The sequence below is a fragment of the Phocoena phocoena genome, chromosome 15, assembly GCF_963924675.1.
Source record: "Phocoena phocoena chromosome 15, mPhoPho1.1, whole genome shotgun sequence".
NCBI classification, from domain to species: domain Eukaryota; kingdom Metazoa; phylum Chordata; class Mammalia; order Artiodactyla; family Phocoenidae; genus Phocoena; species Phocoena phocoena.
In genome coordinates this window covers 28,572,238-28,590,368 of record NC_089233.1, presented here as the reverse complement: position 1 = coordinate 28,590,368, position 18,131 = coordinate 28,572,238, and the positions used below count along the sequence as shown (strand labels likewise).

Genomic DNA, 18,131 nt, shown 5'->3' with positions numbered 1-18,131 from the left:
TATTTAAGGAGGAGTGTCCCAATGTCCACAATTTACTTTGAAATGTACCCAAAATAAGATGGATTAACAGTTAGATTGTAGCAGAGTGTCTCACATTTGCTACTACTGACATTTTGGGCTTGAATTGTTACAGGGTTTTTTGTTGATGCTATGTTTGTTTTTGTTGGGGGTGGGGTGAGGGGAGGCTCTTCCACACACTGGATGCAGCATGGTGTAGGATCCCTGGCTTTTACTCCTTAGATGCCAGTAGCATCCCCCTCAAGTAGTGACAACCAAAGACCTCTCCACAGTCCCAAAGGTCCCCTGAGAGACAAAACTTTCTCTAGTTGAGAACCACTGATTAGAGGGATGGTAAGATGAACAAACACATGATAAAACAAGTGTAATAAAATAGTGATAGAATTTAAGTGGCAGGTATATATTTGCTATATATTTTAAATTTTTTATAATAAAATATTGAAAACATATGAAGACTACAAATGAAAAGTCACTTTCAGATGCCTTATATTTAGATAGCAATATTGCTCAAAACTTAGTGGAAACTCTCAAGAGCTCCTTTTATAGTCTATCTATTAGAAAGAAGAGCAACAATATCTTTACTAAGGTTGACATCTCAAAAATAGGGCACAATCTACCGTGTATGCTAATTTTATTAAGTAATGTGGTGCAAAAAATTTTTGCCTGTTTCCAAAAATAAACCCAGTCCTTTTCCCTACTGAGAACATAGAACAATAAGCTCTCAATTTAGAAGAAGCTGAAAAACTTTTTTGAAAAAAGCAGAGCCCATCAGCTGTGGACGGCACTGTAACCTCTACCATTTGTTCCGTGACTTTTAACAAACCACTCTGCCCTCTAAACCTGAGGTCCTGCTTCAGAGGAACCAGGCTACCAGCATCAGCTTGCAGGGCTGTCCTGAGGAACAGCACGGGCCTGCACACCAGTACACCATCCCTATAGTCACTCTGAAGGACATATTCCCTAAGCTGACAGTAAGATAACAAGTAATTGACACTTACCCTAAAATGAAAGATTCTCCCCTTTTCCCCCACAAGTTCTCTAAATTTAGAAAACTTGGGGAATGACTTACAAAGTGGTGATTTACTTTAAGCTTACCTCCCAGTGCTCCCTTAGAGTCCTTTCCTCCCTGCAAGTGCTGGCTTGGTTACTATCAGCCATTTTTAAGGGGGGTGAGAGAGAGGGGTAAAGGGAAGACAAGGAATAGATCAATTCCATGGGTCCAAAGCTGGAACACAAAATCACAGCCCCCTCAGAATCAATGTTATAGGGAACGAAGAGTTCTATTTAAATACTACTTGGTACTACACATTCAGGGATATAAAACAGTTAAAAAGGCTTTGGCAGGCTGGGCAGGAAGCCTAGCCACCATTTATAACATTGTTTCTAAGAAAAACCAACTGAGAATTCCAAATGAACTTCTGGAACTCAGCTGCACCACAAGTTACCCCAGATCAGTGGGTGTCAGTAGCAGCCTCTTAGAAATCTATGGGATGCTTTTCTGCTGGTCGCAATGACTGGAGGAGCTATCGGGCATGTAGTGGGCAGAGGCTGTGGTACATACCCTGCAATGTTCAAAACTGTTCTGCACAGGGGATAGTCATCCGCATCACCCAGAGCAGTTTTAAATGTCCTGCCAAATACTAATGTTGGGGGAAACCTGTTTGTTATTATTCAAGCTCAGAACCTAATTCCATTTTATATGTGAATCCAAAGCATGGCTTTTGTGTTCACTGAATTTCTTGGAAGACAACTTCTGCTTAATTGAAGGCAGAAAGTACTTTGTTTGGTTCAGAACTTTACCAAGAGCTGTTCACCATTTAGAAAAATCAAATCACTGAGAGCAATGCCCTCATGGCACCTAAGCTGTCAACACATCCTACTTTTATGGGCCTGCATTTGTAACTGTCCCATTCACAGTGGTTCTACATAAAGGTACAGCACTTACATACTGAAACAACATGTGATTTAATTATACACTTTTCTTTTTCCCCCATCTTTGTGTTACAATTAGCACATCAGATTGGCTATTTTGAAATTATATGTATAGGGAAGTTTATCATCTATGAATTCCTTTTGAGGACAGAAAAAGGGACATCATAAAATACATACATAAGGACAATGGGGATCCACTGGATTAAAAAACACTGCCAGACCGAAGGCATATATATCAATTGCCTATATATCCCTCTTATCTAACACAAAGGTGGCATTCATTAAATATCTGTTGAACATAGTTCTGGTCCCGGGATTTGAAAGGTCTGCCTAGTTACACTGTACTCATGATACATAAATTTCTCTTACATAAAATAACTAATCAGCAAATATCAAATGTATATTCAATGAGGATTTTCAGTCTTCCCACCGAAGCCAAACAGCATGGCACCCTGAGATAAACACTGGCCTGCATCACAAGGAATTGCAGAATCTCCTCCCTCTCCTGCCTCTGACCAACTATGACCATCACAGTCAGAAATTCTATTTCTTTATAGAAGGCTTTACAATTTACGAAGAAAGGCTCCTGGCCTTCACCCTGGCAAAATCAGCCATCTGGGTAAGGTGTCTCTATGGGGATAACCAGCCCTGCATAGGAACTGACGGTCATTTGATTCTCAGGCTGAATGTCAGCATTACCTGGTCTGAAAGCTGACTCGCTACTTGTTCAATTTCTGCCCTGGCGGCGATGGACTGTCCACACCACGGAGCGTAGAAGAACAGGAGCACCACCTCCGAATCCTGGCGAATGTGCTCTGCGTAGTCCAGCTGCCCCTGGAAGAGGTCAAGAACCGGAGACCTCGAGGAGAAAAAGCTGACAGGTGGCTTTGCTGGAATTATCACATCTTTTGCTCGACTAAAAAAAGAGCAAACACAAACAAGATTGTTTATCTTCTTCTAACAACAGCTCTGTGTGGAAGAAGAATGAAGCTTAAAAGAAAAGTCTTCTTTTGAAAAAGAAAATGGAGTTCCCAAACCACTGACCTGGAGTACAAAAGTAATATTTTGTGCTAAGTTAAGGCAACATTTGGCTGAGAGAATGCAAGATATGAATAACACGCTAAAACGATTCTTGGACTTCCCCAGTGGCACAGTGGTTAAGAATCCACCTGCCAATGCAGGGGACACGCATTTGATCCCTGGACCGGGAAGACACCATGCCTCGGAGCGACTAAGCCCGTGCACCACAACTACTGAGCCTGCACTCTAGAGCCTGCAAGCCACAACTACTGAGCCTGCGTGCCTAAAGTCTGTGCTCCGCAACAAGAAAAGCCACAGCAATGAGAAGCCTGCGCACCACAACGAAGAGTAGCCCCCACTTGCCACCACCAGAGAAAGCCCACACACAGCAACGGAAACCCAATGCAGCCAAAAATTAAGAAACAAATAAATAAATAACAAAAACGATTTTTAAAAAAATTATTTTATTTATTTTTGGCTGTGTTGGGTCTTCGTTGCTGTGCACGGGTTTTCTCTAGTGGTGGTGAGCGGAGCTACTCTTCTTTGTGATGCACAGGCTTCTCACTGTGGTGGCTTCTCTTGTTGCGGAGCACGGGCTCTAGGCTCGCAGGTTTCAGTAGCTGTGGCACACGGGCTCAGTAGTTGTGGCACATGGGCTTAGTTGCTCCGCGGCATGTGGGATCTTCCTGGATCAGGGCTTGAACCTGTGTCCCCTGCATTGGCAGGTGGATTCTTAACCACTGCATCACCAGGGAAGTCCACAAAAACGATTCTTAACAATGTCTGCCCAGGTATGGGGTGGGAGGGCAGTGGAGAGCAGAAGAGTAGGGTGTCTTTGAGAGAGCGCCAAATCCTAACCACTAGACCACTAGGAAGAGTTGAGAAGGGTGTCTCTGAATAATCTAGATCCTTTCCTCCCCCACCCAAAAGACTCCATCCTCATCTCTCTGCAGCCTTGCTCTCCACAAAAGCCACTGATCTCCAGGGTTTCAGAGCCACCAGGGAGTCACTCAGAATTAAGGGGAGGGAGCACACGTGGCACCACTAATAGGCATTGGAAATGCTTACAATCAACTCACGTTAAGTTTATTGGCTGGAGCTGGCCTGTAGTTACCCAGGGCACTCAGGCAAAAGTAATAATTAAATAATAATGTAGATTTCTCCAGATATATGTTATGATCCGAAGGTTAATAAAGATGAATAACAAAGCAACAGCCCATTTTACTGGAAAACAGGTTTCCTAAGTACGTATTTGAGATTCCCAGAAGGTCAGGAGGAGAAAGAAAATAAAACTAAACAAGTAGTCAGAAGTCACAGAGCTGCCACTATTTCCCCATCAAGACAAAAAGGTCTCGGCTCAAGCTGCATCCCACCAAGTTAAACAGTCCTAGTAAATGCCTTGAGCTGTCCACATATCTGCATTAAAATAGTATAAAACCATTATAGCAGCTTAGCTAAGAAACCCATAGAGGAAATAAAAATGGAACCCTAAAAAATATTCAATTAACCCAAAAGAGTTAATTCCCTGGCAGTCCAGTGGTTGGGACTCCGTGCTTTCACTGCAAAGGGCCTGGGTTCAGTCCCTGGTTGGGGGACTAAGATCCCGCAGGCCCCAAGATGCAGGGGGGGGAAAATGCAGAAAAGGACCAAGAAAGGAACAAAAACCAGAAGGTACGAATGGAAAACAAATAGCCAGAAGGTAGACATAAACCCAACCATATCAATAATTACATTAAATATGAAAGGACTAAACCACCCAATTAAGAGGAAGAGATTGCCAGGTTGGATAATGAAGCAAAACCCAACCATATGCCATCTAAAAGCAGTTTGAACATAAAGACATAAGGATGGGAAAAGATAAACCACATGAATAGTAAGCATAAAAAAGCTGTAGTAACTCACTAGGTGAAAGGATAAATAAACTGGGGTGTATTCTTACAATTAAACGTTACTCAGCAATATAAAAAAAGAACTGATACACACTATAACTGGATGAGTTTCAAAATAACTATACTGAATGAAAGAAGTCAGACACTAAAGAATACATATGAGTGCATTTATATGAAATTCCAAAACAGGCAAAACCAATCTATAATGAAATAAATCACATCAGTGGTTGTCTAGAGCTGGGAGTGGGGCAGGAAGGCTAACTGCAGAGGGGTACTGAGGAAATTTTCTGGGGACAAGGAAATGTTCTATATCTTGACTAAGAGAATGGAGGTGGTTACATTTGCCAAAAGTCATGGACCTATACATGTAAAATGTGTGAATTTTACTGAATGTAAATTATACTACAATGAAGTTGATTAGCAAAAAGCTTTGCTGGTGTGTCACCTCCTTGGTGAGGATTGCTCTGATGAGTCTACCAGAAGCAGGCGGCTCTCAAATTTTTTTATCTCAGCTTCCCGTTGAGAAGTTGCTTTCATAGCCCTCACCATAATCTGTAACTTACTTATTTTATCTGTTTATTAACTCCATGAGGGCAGGGATCCTGGCTCCCTTTTTCACTGTTACATCCTCACTGTTTGGCAGTTCCCAATACTCTGAAGTTCAGTAATTTGTGAAATGAACAAACCTACCCTACACCTTACTTGAACCTTTGTGAAAGCAAATTAAACATAAATCCATACAGACGTATATTATATTATTAAGGACAATCTGAAAGAATCAAAATGTCAGGGACTTCCCTGGTGGTGCAGTGGTTAAGAATCTGCCTGCCAATGCAAGGGACATGGGTTTGAGCCCTGGTCCGGGAAGATCCCACATGCCACGGAGCAACTAAGCCTATGAGTCACAACTACTGAGCCTGCGCTCTGGAGCCCGCCAGCCACAACTAATGAGCCCACATGCCACAGCTACTGAAGCCCACGCACCTAGAGCCCGTGCTCCACAAGAGAAGCCACCGCACCGCAAAGAGTAGCCCCCGCTCGCCACAACTAGAGAAAGCCCACACGTAGCAACACAGACCCAACACAGCCAAAAATAAGTAAATAAATAAATACAAATGTCAGAAGGTCCATTTGCCTTACTAGGGGTGATTCTAAGGAACACCTAATTGTGTTCTAATTTTACACACGTGCAAATGAACTTGATAATCTGGTTTCTCAGAATATAGCAAAGTAGAAAGGAGGAGGAACAGGAAGGAATGTGCTGCTAGCTCTGAGATACGCAGCAACCAGCCAGATATTTAGAATCAAAAGAGAAATCACACAAATACCCAAGACCTAAGCTACTCTAAGAGCCTTGAGTCCACCCCCTTCTCTACATCTAGAAGGTGTCAGCTTCCTGAGTTAAGCCGGTTTTAAATATATTGCTTCCCCATTTTAACCAAAAATTATTAACATCATAAAGTAATGCTGTTAAAGGTTGCTATTAAATGCAACTCTCCTATTTATGCACTCACACTAACATTTTAACTCTGCAATCAGGGAGGTCTATGTAAAATATCTTCATAACCTGAAAACCAGTCACTTACACAATAATTCAAAAAAAAAAGTTCAGTAAGCAAATGCTACTGTGCTTCAGGCACTGCTCTACAGGAACCAAGGCTATAGGAGGGAGCACATGTTCTCAAGGGGCTTCCTTTCTCAGGGAGGGAGACAGGCAAACAACCAAACGTGTAAACAAACATAAAACCACACAAAATGATCATGTTCTGTGGAGAATTTAACACAGTGATGAGACAGGAAACCTAGAAGCTCCTCAATGGGGTGGTGGGCAGGGTGGTATCTTTTTTTATAAATTTATTTATTTGGCTGTGTTGGGTCTTCATTTCTGCGCAAATAAATTTCTCTAGTTGCGGCGAGCAGGGGCCAGTCTTCATCGCGGTGCGCGGGCCTCTCACTGTCGTGGCCTCTCTTGTTGTGGAGCACAGGCTCCAGACGCGCAGGCTCAGTAGCTGTGGCTCACGGGCCCAGTTGCTCTGCGGCATGTCGGATCTTGCCGGACCAGGGCTCGAACACGTGTCCCCTGCACTGGCAGGCAGATTCTCAACCACTGTGCCACCAGGGAAGCCCAGGGTGGTATCTTTTAAGCTAAGACCTGAGTGACAAGACAGTCATGCAGAAGGGAGGGAGGTCTTGCAGTGAATAAGTGACACATTTCTCAGCAAGTCCAAAATGCTCCTGTTTGGAGGTTACTATTTTTGTACTATTCAAATTTCGTCTTAAAAGTCAGATACGCAATCTGAGGGAAAATGTAGGTCTGTGACAATCAAACAGAGGATAATCATCAACTTAGTACTGTTGCTCTGCATGTTCAGAGCAGCTCCTCAAGTAAATGAGCCAGATAAACCCATGGCCCGTCAAAAAGCAAACATTAACCAGGGCAGAGAAAACATATGCCTCTGCCCCAACAGAAACATTCAAGAGTTTCCATTTAACTCCTAAATTTGCTCTCGTTTTTGAGAAACTATACCTAGATCAAAGATTTCCTGCAGCTTTGAAGTGTAAATCTCAGGCACCAAAAACTCAAGAGATGGTTGCAAACAAGGAAGGACTGTTGCAACTCCCAATTTTTGTATGAGACTCATACTCTACACTTCCTCCCAAAGGATCTGAAGCGGCTTTGAGCTTACAAAACGAAATAAAGCAAAATGAATATATAAAGCAAAATACATATAGAGATAATAGAGACAAACACTCACAATTTTTTCCCCCACAAAAAAACACACACAAATCAGGGTAAAAGGAAAGTGAGGACGAAGTCATGGAGATTCAATGCGCAGAAAAGCAGGTAGCACAGAGATTTAAGTTCCCAGAAATGCACAATTATTCATAGTGTTTCAACCCCAAATCAACCTTTTCTTAATGTTATCTGATTTGAACTCAGCTAAGCAGCAAGACAGTGAAGAGGGCTGTCACCTATTTCAGGCCTGGAGCTATTAATAGAAATTAATTTTTTAAATTCTACTCTCCTTTAAGCCTCTGTCCTCATTAACACAAAGATCTTAAAAGTAAAATAGGAAAAGAGTGGCAGAAATGTTAGAGTCAGTTGTAGAGCGATAAAGTAGTATCATGACAGCATTCCATCAAAGAAGACTCTAAAAAAATCAATCTGAGTCTATTAAAAGACTGAAATTTGCCAGTGGCACACAAAGAAGCTGGACAGGCAAGCAGCCTGTTCACTGGTTCACTCTCCTTGCCTGAAGTAGGTGGGGACCCTGCTCAGTCTGCTCTAGTAATTGGGTTTACACTCTTCCATCTTCCTGAAATCTCAAAGCACTTTCATATCTGTTAAGCCCTGTTCTCTCAGAGCGAACACCGCACGTTATTAACTATAGATGGACAAAGTGATGCAAGTAAGCCCCCCAACCCTTGCAGGAGAGAAAACCTCTCCTCCTAATTTGAATCCAAATACTACCTTGCAATATTCTACCTTGTAAAATACTTTAATTTCCTTGTGCAGGACGTGATAAAGAACAAGGTAAAGAGACTAATTCCTGACAATAAAGGATTCAAATTCCAGTTCAGCCACTTATTAGGTGGATGTGATTTGGGGCAAGTTTTGCATCACGACCAAAGCTCCACTCCTTCGTGTGTAAATTGGAAGGGTAAGAGTATGTATATCCAGACTTCACTGGATTGAGACTTAAGTGATCCATATTAGGCTCTCAGATCATGTGTTAAGTGAATAAATGCATTCATGTAATCTGTAGTTCTCAAACAGGCGATTCTGTTCCCCAGAGGGCATTTGGTACTGTCTGGAGACACTTCTGGTTGTCACAGTGGGGTGGAGGAGTAGGAGCAGGTAGTAGGTACTGGCATGTAGTAGGCAGAGGCCAGGGATGCCGCTAAACATCCCATAATGTACAGGACAGCCCGCCACAACAAGGATTATCTGACCCAAGATATCAACAGTACCAAGGCTGAGAAACCCCGCTGGTAGTATAGCACCCGGCACATAGCAAATGCTCAATGATAGTTATAATTTTCTTTCCACTACAATCCCCAATCCTTTGACATCTCTTTGACAACAGGGGCCACATATCGTCTTTAACAGACTCAATAAAAATGTTCCAAGTTGAAATCTTCCTCGTGGCCAATATGCCAGTCAGTGTCACCACAGATTTATAAATTGGGAGTCCCAGGAGATACACTGTGGATTTGGGAGCCCAAAAGTACTCTTGAAATTTAAAGTAAATTTTCTATTTGTGTACTTTCCCAAAGAGAGACATTAACTTTCACTCTTCCTGCTCACTACACTCCAGCCTACTCAGGCCTTCCTTCCAGTTCCAGGAAAACACCAGCCTTGTCCAGCCTCAGGTCAAAGGACCTTTGCACTTGCTCTTTCCCCTCCCCTGGACGCTTCCCCCAGATCTCCCCAAGGCTGGCCCCTTCCCCTTCGTGGGTGCGTTTCCTACCTAGCTCCCTTAGGAAGGCCTTTCTGCCCCACGCTCTTCGCTTCTATTCCCTGCACAGCACTTACTGAAGCTCTTTAAAATTATATTAAGTTTTCTTATTTACTGTCTGTACCACCCCCTGGAATGGAGAACAGGGACTTTTTATCTTCATCGCTCACCCGGATGAGCGCTCCGCACACAAGAGGTGCGGATAAATAATCGCTATATCGATGAGCGCATGAATTGTCAACATGTGGGACGCTAAAGGTTGTCTACGCCTAGCCTAGGCATAAGGGAAACAAAATGGGTGATAAATGAGGGTCCTGCAGCCTGCGCAGAAGTGACAGGGGCACCCCCAAGAAACCCCAACAGCTGACAAGCAGCTCGGAACCTGGCCCGCCTTCCTCGGTATTAAAATGGGAGGAAGGGGCGCCGGACAGCACCCCAAAACCTCGCCTTAGGGCTCGCTGGCCGGAGAGAAGAAACGCGGCGGGCATGGCCGCATGCTGGAGGAGGGTCAAGTCCACCGCTCCAGGCAAAGTCAGGCCCGACTTCCCCGGAGGCCGCTACGACCCTCGACCCCGAGGCCCAAGACGGCTACGCGCCGCCCGCCGGGCCGAGGGGGCGCCGGGCCCGGGGGTGCGGGCCGCCTCACCTGCAAGTGAATTTGAGTGCGAGAAGCAGCGCGCAGCCGAGCGCCACGGCCCCGCAGAGCAGCTCGGGCCGCCGGCGCGCCATGAGAGAGGCGCCGCGCAGCCCGCGGCGGAGCCGGCCCTCTGAGGAAGCAGCCGGGGCCGGGCTGAGGGAGCCGGAGCCCGCGGGGCCGCCGCCACCGCCACCCTCGTCTTCGGCGTCGTCGCTGCTGCTGCCGCCGCCGCCGCGGCCTCCGCATTCCGACATTACATGCTCCCCGTCGCCGGCTTTATACCGCCGCCGCCGCCAAAGGCCCGAAGGCCCGGCCCGGCCCGTCGCTCCCCAATCCCGCAACTCGCCGAGCCAGCTAACCCGTACGGTCCACGTCAGCCTAGCCGCAGCCGCAGCGCCAGCCCCCGCGCAGGCGGCTCCGCCCCCACCCGAAAGGCTGCGTGGACACCGCCCATCAGCCCCGCCCCCATAGAGCCACGCCCCCTCGCTTACGGAGTCTGCGCAGATCCATTCCCCGCTGGCGGCGGGGCAGCCGTGGTGTAGTCCAACAGGCCCCGCCCCCGTCCCTGACGTATGCGCCGAAGCCGCCGTAGCCACTTGCTCGCTCCGGTACCCAGTCCACAGAGTCTGCGCAGGCGCCGGCGCCAAGCGTCCGGCCACTCCTATCCCTGCATACAGCCAGCGCAGACCTCGGCAGACCCGGGCTACGGGGAGTTCCCGCTTGGCTCCTTGAGTTTAAAGAGCCGTGATGGTGACAGCAGTCGTGTCTGCAAATATCACTACAGGCTCCAGAGGATGTAGGTGCCATTTACTGTCCCCGCTTAATGAAAGGAAAACACGTACAGAGGCGAGAAGGGCCCGCGGATCCAGGAGTGAGGCGGGAGAGGTTATGGCCTCCGTTTACACATCTGTAAAATGGGGGTGATATCAGTACCACCCTCACAGAGCTGCTTTGAGGATTTTTTTAAATACATATTTATTTTATTTATTTGTGGCTGTGTTGGGTCTTCGTTACTGTGCACAGGCTTTCTCTAGTTGCGGCAAGCGGAGGCTACTCTTTGTTGCAGTGCGTGGGCTTCTCATTGCAGTGGCTTCTCGTTGCGGAGTACGGGCTCTATCTAGGTGAGCGGGCTTCAGTACTTGTGGCACACGGGCTCAGTAGTTGTGGCTCGTGGGCTCTAGAGTGCAGACTCAGTAGTTGTGGTACATGGGCTCAGTTGCTCCACAGCATGAGGGAACTTCCCGCACCAGGGCTCAAACCCGTGTCCCCTGAATTGGCAGGCGAATTCATAACCACTGCGCCACCAGGGAAGCCTTGCTTTGTGAATTAAATGAGGTCATTGATGGAAACTGCCGGGCCCATAGTGAGTACTCAAATTTTAGTGACTGTCGTCTCCCAGTGTCCGTTTCCTGCACCAGTGAAGTGCTGTGCGCCTGAGCACCACGTCCCTACATCACACTCCTGGGAGGAGGGTCTGTACAGCCTGTACTCACTTCACAGATGCGAAAACCGAGGTTTGTTTTTTTTTTTTTTTTTTTGCGGTACGCGGGCCTCCCACTGTTTTGGCCTTTCCTGTCGCGGAGTACAGGCTCCGGACGCGCAGGCTCAGCGGCTGTGGCTCACGGGCCCAGCCACACCGCGGCATGCGGGATCTTCCCGGACCGGGGCACGAACCCGTGTCCCCTGCATCGGCAGGCGGACTCCCAACCACTGTGCCACCAGGGAAGCCCCAAAACCGAGGTTTGGAAAAGCCATGTGACTGCGGCCACAAAGCTAGTAGGTGAGGAATTCAGGCTCAAAGGCAAGGTTAACAAGCCCCTCCAGCGACCCACTGTCGACTCTAAATCCTCTGTGACTCTAAATGTTAGGTCCTTTCTAAGTAAGTGGTTTTTTTTTTTTTAATTTATTTTTGGCCGCGTTGAGTCTTTGTTGCTGCGCAGGCTTTCTCTAGTTCTGGCAAGTGGGGGCTACTCTTCGTTGTCGTGCGCGAGCTTCTCATTGTGGTGGTTTCTCTTGTTGCAGAGCATGGGCTTTGGGCATGCGGCTTCAGTAGTTGTGGCACATGGGCTCAGTAGTTGTGGCGCACAGGCTTAGTTGCTCTGTGGCATGTGGGATCTTCCTGGATCAGGACTTGAACCCATGTCCCCTGCAGTGGCAGGCAAAGTCTTAACCACTGCGCCACCAGGGAAGTCCCTCTAAATAAGTTTTTGTGATTAAAAACAAGTCGGAGAAGGATGAAATATGAGTTGAGAGTGACAGGAAGGGATTGTTTCCCTGGGACAAGTGTACCTGGAGCTAAGACAATGTCCATAATTACCAAATTGCTGGGGCCACAGATCTAGACTCGACTTCCGTTGTCAATAACTACAAACCAGGCAGATAAAACTCGGAGGGAACTAAGGCAGTATGATGCCACGCAAAAAAACAAAAAAAACAGGAGATGAGACCCCACCTGTGCCGCAAGCCAGCTGCATGACCCCGGTGCAGATTTTCCAAGGATGTAAAATGTGCTATGAATGGTCACCTTCGGAGGCGACCCAGAGCATTAAGTGTGTTAACCGCGGAGGTCCAACATGGTAGCTCATATTCACCTGCCATTTTGCTCTTTGGTTTCTACATCTCTTTGTTCTTTACTTCCTTCTTTTGTATTAAGTGGATCTTTTCTAAAACATTATTAATTCCTTTAATGATATAAAACTTTTTTTTTAGTTACTTCAGATTTATACTAACTTAATTTCAGTAAGATAGGGAAACTGCTCCAGTACAGCTCCGTTTCCTCCTCCCTTTTTTATGCTATTATTACTCTTTTTTTAATCTACTACAAACTGAATAATATAGTGTTACATTATTGTTTTATATAATCTTATTGGAAGAAGCTAGAAGAGAAAAAATGTATTTCTAGTTTTTAAAATAATATTAACCTTATTTACCGTTTCTAGTTCTCTTGATTTCTTTGTGTAGATTTGAGTTACATAGTATATTACTAACAAAAACAAATATGGTCCGAAGTCACCAGTACCCATTCACTGTAGGTTGCTAGAACAGAATCCACACTACTCTTCCATAAGACACCTGTCGTTTGCACAGGCCTTTATAAGGTTCAAAGTACTTTTGCTGCCTGTGGGTTATCTCATGAGACCCACAATATCTTATGGCAATGCAGGGCGGCGTCTTACAGGCCAGGAAACCACCCTGGATCAATAAAAGGATGTCTCCTTTACTATTCTCTTTCTAGACATCTTGCTGCTGCTCTGGCCTTAGGTGTTCTCCTGAAACAACGATAAATTCATTTCGGATTACACCAGGCCATCTGGGTCAGGCTGCACTGCTCTTCAAGGCTATGTCAGCCCTAACAAGTCCACATCAACCAATATCTGAGCTTTCATGGCCACCACTTTTTATACCATGATCAAGGTGGTGGCATTTGAGTAGGGGGCAGGGGGAAGATTACATATATTTCTCCCAGGTATTAATCCTTTTCTTAGAATCGGAGAGAAATAATGCTTGTTAACTTTTTTTTTCTTAATCAGAGTTCTTTTTTTTCCTTTCGTGTGCTAATAATCATTTTTCCCCTGCCCCAAATTTTGTAATTCTGTCTTTTTAACTGTCTCATTACTATTGTGTCTAAGCCAAATTTGGTTATTTTTAAAAGTGAGTTACTATGGTAACTCAGTATCACTTGCTTCAAATATTTTATTCTACTTTGTCCTTTCAGCAGTTTCCTTTTTTTAGATATATAAATTTATTTATTTATTTATTTTGGCTGCGTTGGATCTTTGTTGCCGTGTGTGGGCTTTCTCTAGTTGCGGCGAGCGGGGACTACCCTTCATTGTGGTGTGCGGGTTTCTCATTGCGGTGGCTTCTCTTCTTGTGGAGCACGGGCTCTAGAGCGCAGGCTCAGTAGTTGTGGTACACGGGCTTAGTTGCTCTGTGGCATGTGGGATCTTTGCGGACCAGGGCTCGAACCCATGTCCTCTGCATTGGCAGGTGGATTCTTAACCACTGCGCCACCAGGGAAGTCACTCACCAGTTTCCTTAAATCTGAGACTCTGGTTTGGTATTCTGTCAGTATTTCTTACACAAGAAAACCCGTATTTTACATTCTGTAGTTTCAACTAAATTTTTTAGAAGTTGAAGTACAGTTGATTTACAGTATTGTGTTAGTTTCAGGTGTACAGCATAGTGTTTTTTTGCGGATTATGTTCCATTATAGGTTATTACAAGATATTGGGTAATTCCCTGTGCTATATACAAGGTATAGTAAATCCTTGTTGCTTATCTATTTTATGTATAGTAGTTTGTATCTGTTGATCCCATTGTTCCCTCCCTCCCTCTCTCCTTTGGTAACCGTAAGTTTGTTTTCTGTGTCTGTTTCTGTTTTGTATATAGATTCATTTGTATTATATTTTTAGGTTCCACATAGAATGGATATTATATAGTATCTATCTTTCTCTGACTTAGTTCTCTAAGCATAATATCCTGTGGCCCATCCATGTTGCTGCAAATGGCAATATTTCATTTTTTTATGGCTAATATTCCATTGTACGTATATATACATATATATAGCATATATATGTATAAAACATCTAATGCTTTTTTTTTTTTTTTTTTAGTTTTATTTTTTGGTTGCGTTGGGTCTTTGTTGCTGCGTGTGGGCTTTCTCTAGTTGTGGCGAGCAGGGGCTACTCTTCCTTGTGGTGCGCGGGCTTCTTATTGCGGTGGCTTCTCTTGTGGAGCAGTGCTCTAGGCGCACGGGCTTCAGTAGTTGTGGCACGTGGGCTCATTAGTTGTGGCTCAATGCAGTTGAGCAGTTGCCTACAGCTTGAAAAGCAAGGGGAGTGGGTAGACTAGGGTGTGGGTTTGGTTTGGTTTGGTTTCAGGTAATGAAATACTCTAAAATTCATTGTGGTGATTATAGCACATTTGGAATCTACTAAAACCATGGATTTGTACTTTAAAATGGTAAAACTTTTGTTATAAAAATTGTATCTCAATTTGTTAAATGTTGAGAAAAGTCCACCCTGGAGGAGATATGGAGATAAACATGTCCAAGTAGACATGCCAGTTACTAGTTTTGTCTGCTGTTAATATTCGGGTTTTGCTCTTTCATACTTTTTTTTCTTGCCCTTCCCCCCCCCCCCACCTCGTTCTCCTCTTCGCTTCTAGGGTGGAGGTGTGACTTCACCGTGGAATAATTAGCATTGACTTCCTGATGCTGAGACCAAGGCTGTGGCCAGGGGGGTTCTTAGCCGAAATGAGGCAAAAAACTGGATGATTTAGGCAGAAATGAAATTTACTGAAAGGATAGTTCAGAGCACAGAGAACTACAAGAAAGCCCAGGCACAGAGAATCTGAGGTGGGGATGTGGGTGTGGAAAACAAACAATTCTCGTCTTGACCGGTCAAACTTTAAGTTTCTAGCCTAGATTCCAAAGGTTAAGACAACCAACTTGTTAAACTGCAAGCTAAAACAGAGCACCAGAGACAGCTTTTTAACATCTATTCTCCCTGGAAAAAAAGGATAAAAGGAGTTTGGAAGGATGGAGAAGAAAAACATCATAAAGGCTATCAGACTAGGGAGACCCAGCAGAATGATAACACTGCCAGTCTGCTCTACAGAAACAGATTACTTATTTGGCAAATAAGATACACTGCTAACGCACCTGCCAAATAAAACTGGTTCTAACTGGCTTCCATTCATGGAAGGAACCCAGTCTCCTGTGGTCTTCAAGGAGTCCCCTGGGCTTGCCTTTCACTCTGCAGCCTCTGGTTCTGCTGAAGGCACTGCTTCTCTCTCATCTCTCTACTTGCAGCCATGCTCCCCCGACCCCGGCTGGACTCGCACTGAACAAAGACCCTTTTCTGTTTGCCCCAAACCCCACTGACTCAAGGTTGTCATGAAGAAGTGACTTTCGAGTCCATCAGCCCTTCCTTCTGACTCCCACCCCCAACAGGGACTCTGCACTGGCAGTGTCCTCATGAGGTGGCGGCCCCCAAACCCTGACAGTGACTCTTCTCCCTAGCTCGCCAGGTCAGGAGTAGATCTGGGTCTCAGGACAGCTCAGCCCTTTCCTTGTCTCTGCCAGCCCGTCCTGACCACACCTTCAGTGGTCTTTCAACAACCAAAATGGCCCTATAGAAGGCGCTGTGCTAAACAGTCGTGTCTGTGGAATACCACAGCCCACGTCTTAGCTGACCGTGTGTCCCCCTGCTGGGCATTCATCTGAATGACACACAGAAGAGCCCCCAGAGGGGTTAGCATGTCAGTCAGTAAGAGAAGCCTCTTAGCAACCTGAATCGGAGGAGAGCGGGACAGAGTGAAAGTTGCGGCCATGTCTCTCTAATTTGCCTTATGTCATTAATTGCTTAAATGAAAGTGTTTTTTTAAAAAATCTAGGGAATTCCCTGGCAGTCCAGTGCGTAGGAGTCCACGCTTTCACTGCTGAGGGCCCAGGTTCGATCCCTGGTCGTCGGGGAACTGGCATCCCGCAAGCCGAGCGGTGCGGCCAAAACAAACAAACAAACAAAAAACTAACCTTGTGATTTTAGCACCCAGTTTTAACAAGTCTTTAAGGAACTGGCAAGGACCACACCAAAAAAATGAAAGACATCTATATATAAAATCTTTATTACGGGCAGTATTGGTCCATACACTACACAATACCAACAGTACAAGTTTAATCTTTCAAAATCATCATTTAAACAGCAAAAGACCAAGAAATAAAATTTGAGTCAACGGATTATTTTTCAAAATATTCTCAATGCACATTATCCTCAATTCCCTTATTATAGTGAAACATACAAATACAGAAAAATACCCCATTTAACATATACTAGTGTTAAATGGTTATTTGGCTTAAAATCTGAGTTAAGAAAATCCTTTTTAGCAACCTACATACAGATAAGTAGCAAACTTTTATATTAGACAAATTTATTCCTCTTAAAACATGTGAAGAACTTCATCCATCATGTGTTCTGATCCTAGTACAGTGTTTCTCACCATCGTGATTCTTATCTGAAGGACCAACTCAAGAAGTCATCCTCAACATAACCTTATCCTCTTCCCCAACACAATTCATCCAGAAGTCTGTTCAACAGATGGCAACCAGTAGCGGTCACTTTGCCATTTGATGCCGTGAGAGCCTGGCCAGACCTGTCAAACAGCCCGTTTTCCTACCTACTGTGGGTTGCTGCTCAGGAGGGACGAGAGACGCCAATACAAGCAGAAAATCTGCAGCTCCTCTGCTACGTGCCTTACAACACTTTCAATTTTTCTGGTCAATGCTCTGATTAGGTAACATACATAAAAGCCAACATATTAGTTTAAATCTTTAAACAAAAAACTATATTTTCCAAAGTCATTATCATTGGGGGCAATTAAGTGATCTTTTCGTGCTTTGTTGAGCTTCATCTTTAGGGCATCTCTTCTCTCTTCCCATTCATGAAGTTCAGCATTGCCATGTGCAAATTTACAGCTGCTTCCTTCCGTGCAGGTACCATTCATATACCTGTTAGGACAAGTCAGCTTGGTAAGCGTCCACCAGCTTGGTAAGCATCCACCAGTTGTTTATAAAAATCTTTAAAATGTGCTCTTCACTACCTTTATGGTTTGCATTAAACTTTTAGCTCGAAATCTTAATCCTAGAAAAATGAATATTTTATTGCCTTGACATCTACAATAATTAGTACTTTAAACTATTTAAATGTACTATTTAATGAAAAATACAGATTGCTGGGGAAAAAAGACTATGCTCCTTGATGCAGTGGAAAGAAATCAGAAGGGGCAGGAAGTAAAAAATATCTTCAATAATTCTCTGTATCACATGGATCTAAGTTTGGAAGTCAAATAGAAACAGCGACAACAAAATGAGGAGCAATTCAAAATGATCTAGCTTTTCACTGAAAAATTTTCTAAGTAAACTTAAAATACTAATATTTTCCTTTGACTTGAGAAAGTTCCAGATTTATACTTGGAATATAATTCAAAGGCAGTTTCAAAACTGATGAACATCTACTACGAGAAAGATTATTGTGAAGGGTCAGAGAATCTCCACTGCCATCTCAGAGATCGTTTGGGCAAGCCTGAATGAACTTATTTCCCTATTTGGTTATCTTTAAGACTTTCACACCAGTACCGGCAGACTAGTGAATCTTTTCATGTAATGCAGAAGAGTGA

The 18,131-nt window shown here is 44.5% G+C and overlaps 2 protein-coding genes across 3 annotated transcripts in view; both read right to left on the bottom strand.

The window, feature by feature from the left end:
• The window catches only part of TXNDC11 (thioredoxin domain containing 11), a 65,479-nt gene extending 55,262 nt beyond the window's left edge, over window positions 1–10,217 (bottom strand). The window contains exons 1-2 of one of the 2 annotated variants that reach the window (XM_065892370.1): window positions 9,966–10,217; window positions 2,650–2,866 (exon numbers count right to left, since the gene is read on the bottom strand). In XM_065892370.1, coding sequence (XP_065748442.1) covers window positions 2,650–2,866; window positions 9,966–10,210 — 462 coding nt within the window. In that variant the 5' untranslated portion in view covers window positions 10,211–10,217. The remainder of the gene's footprint in view (window positions 1–2,649; window positions 2,867–9,965) is intronic. The other variant, XM_065892369.1, reaches the window with a different exon arrangement.
• Window positions 10,218–16,561: 6,344 nt separating this feature from the next.
• The window catches only part of ZC3H7A (zinc finger CCCH-type containing 7A), a 34,561-nt gene continuing 32,991 nt past the window's right edge, over window positions 16,562–18,131 (bottom strand). Inside the window, exon 23 of the mRNA XM_065892383.1 lies at window positions 16,562–17,463. Coding sequence (XP_065748455.1) covers window positions 17,274–17,463 — 190 coding nt within the window. The 3' untranslated portion in view covers window positions 16,562–17,273. The remainder of the gene's footprint in view (window positions 17,464–18,131) is intronic.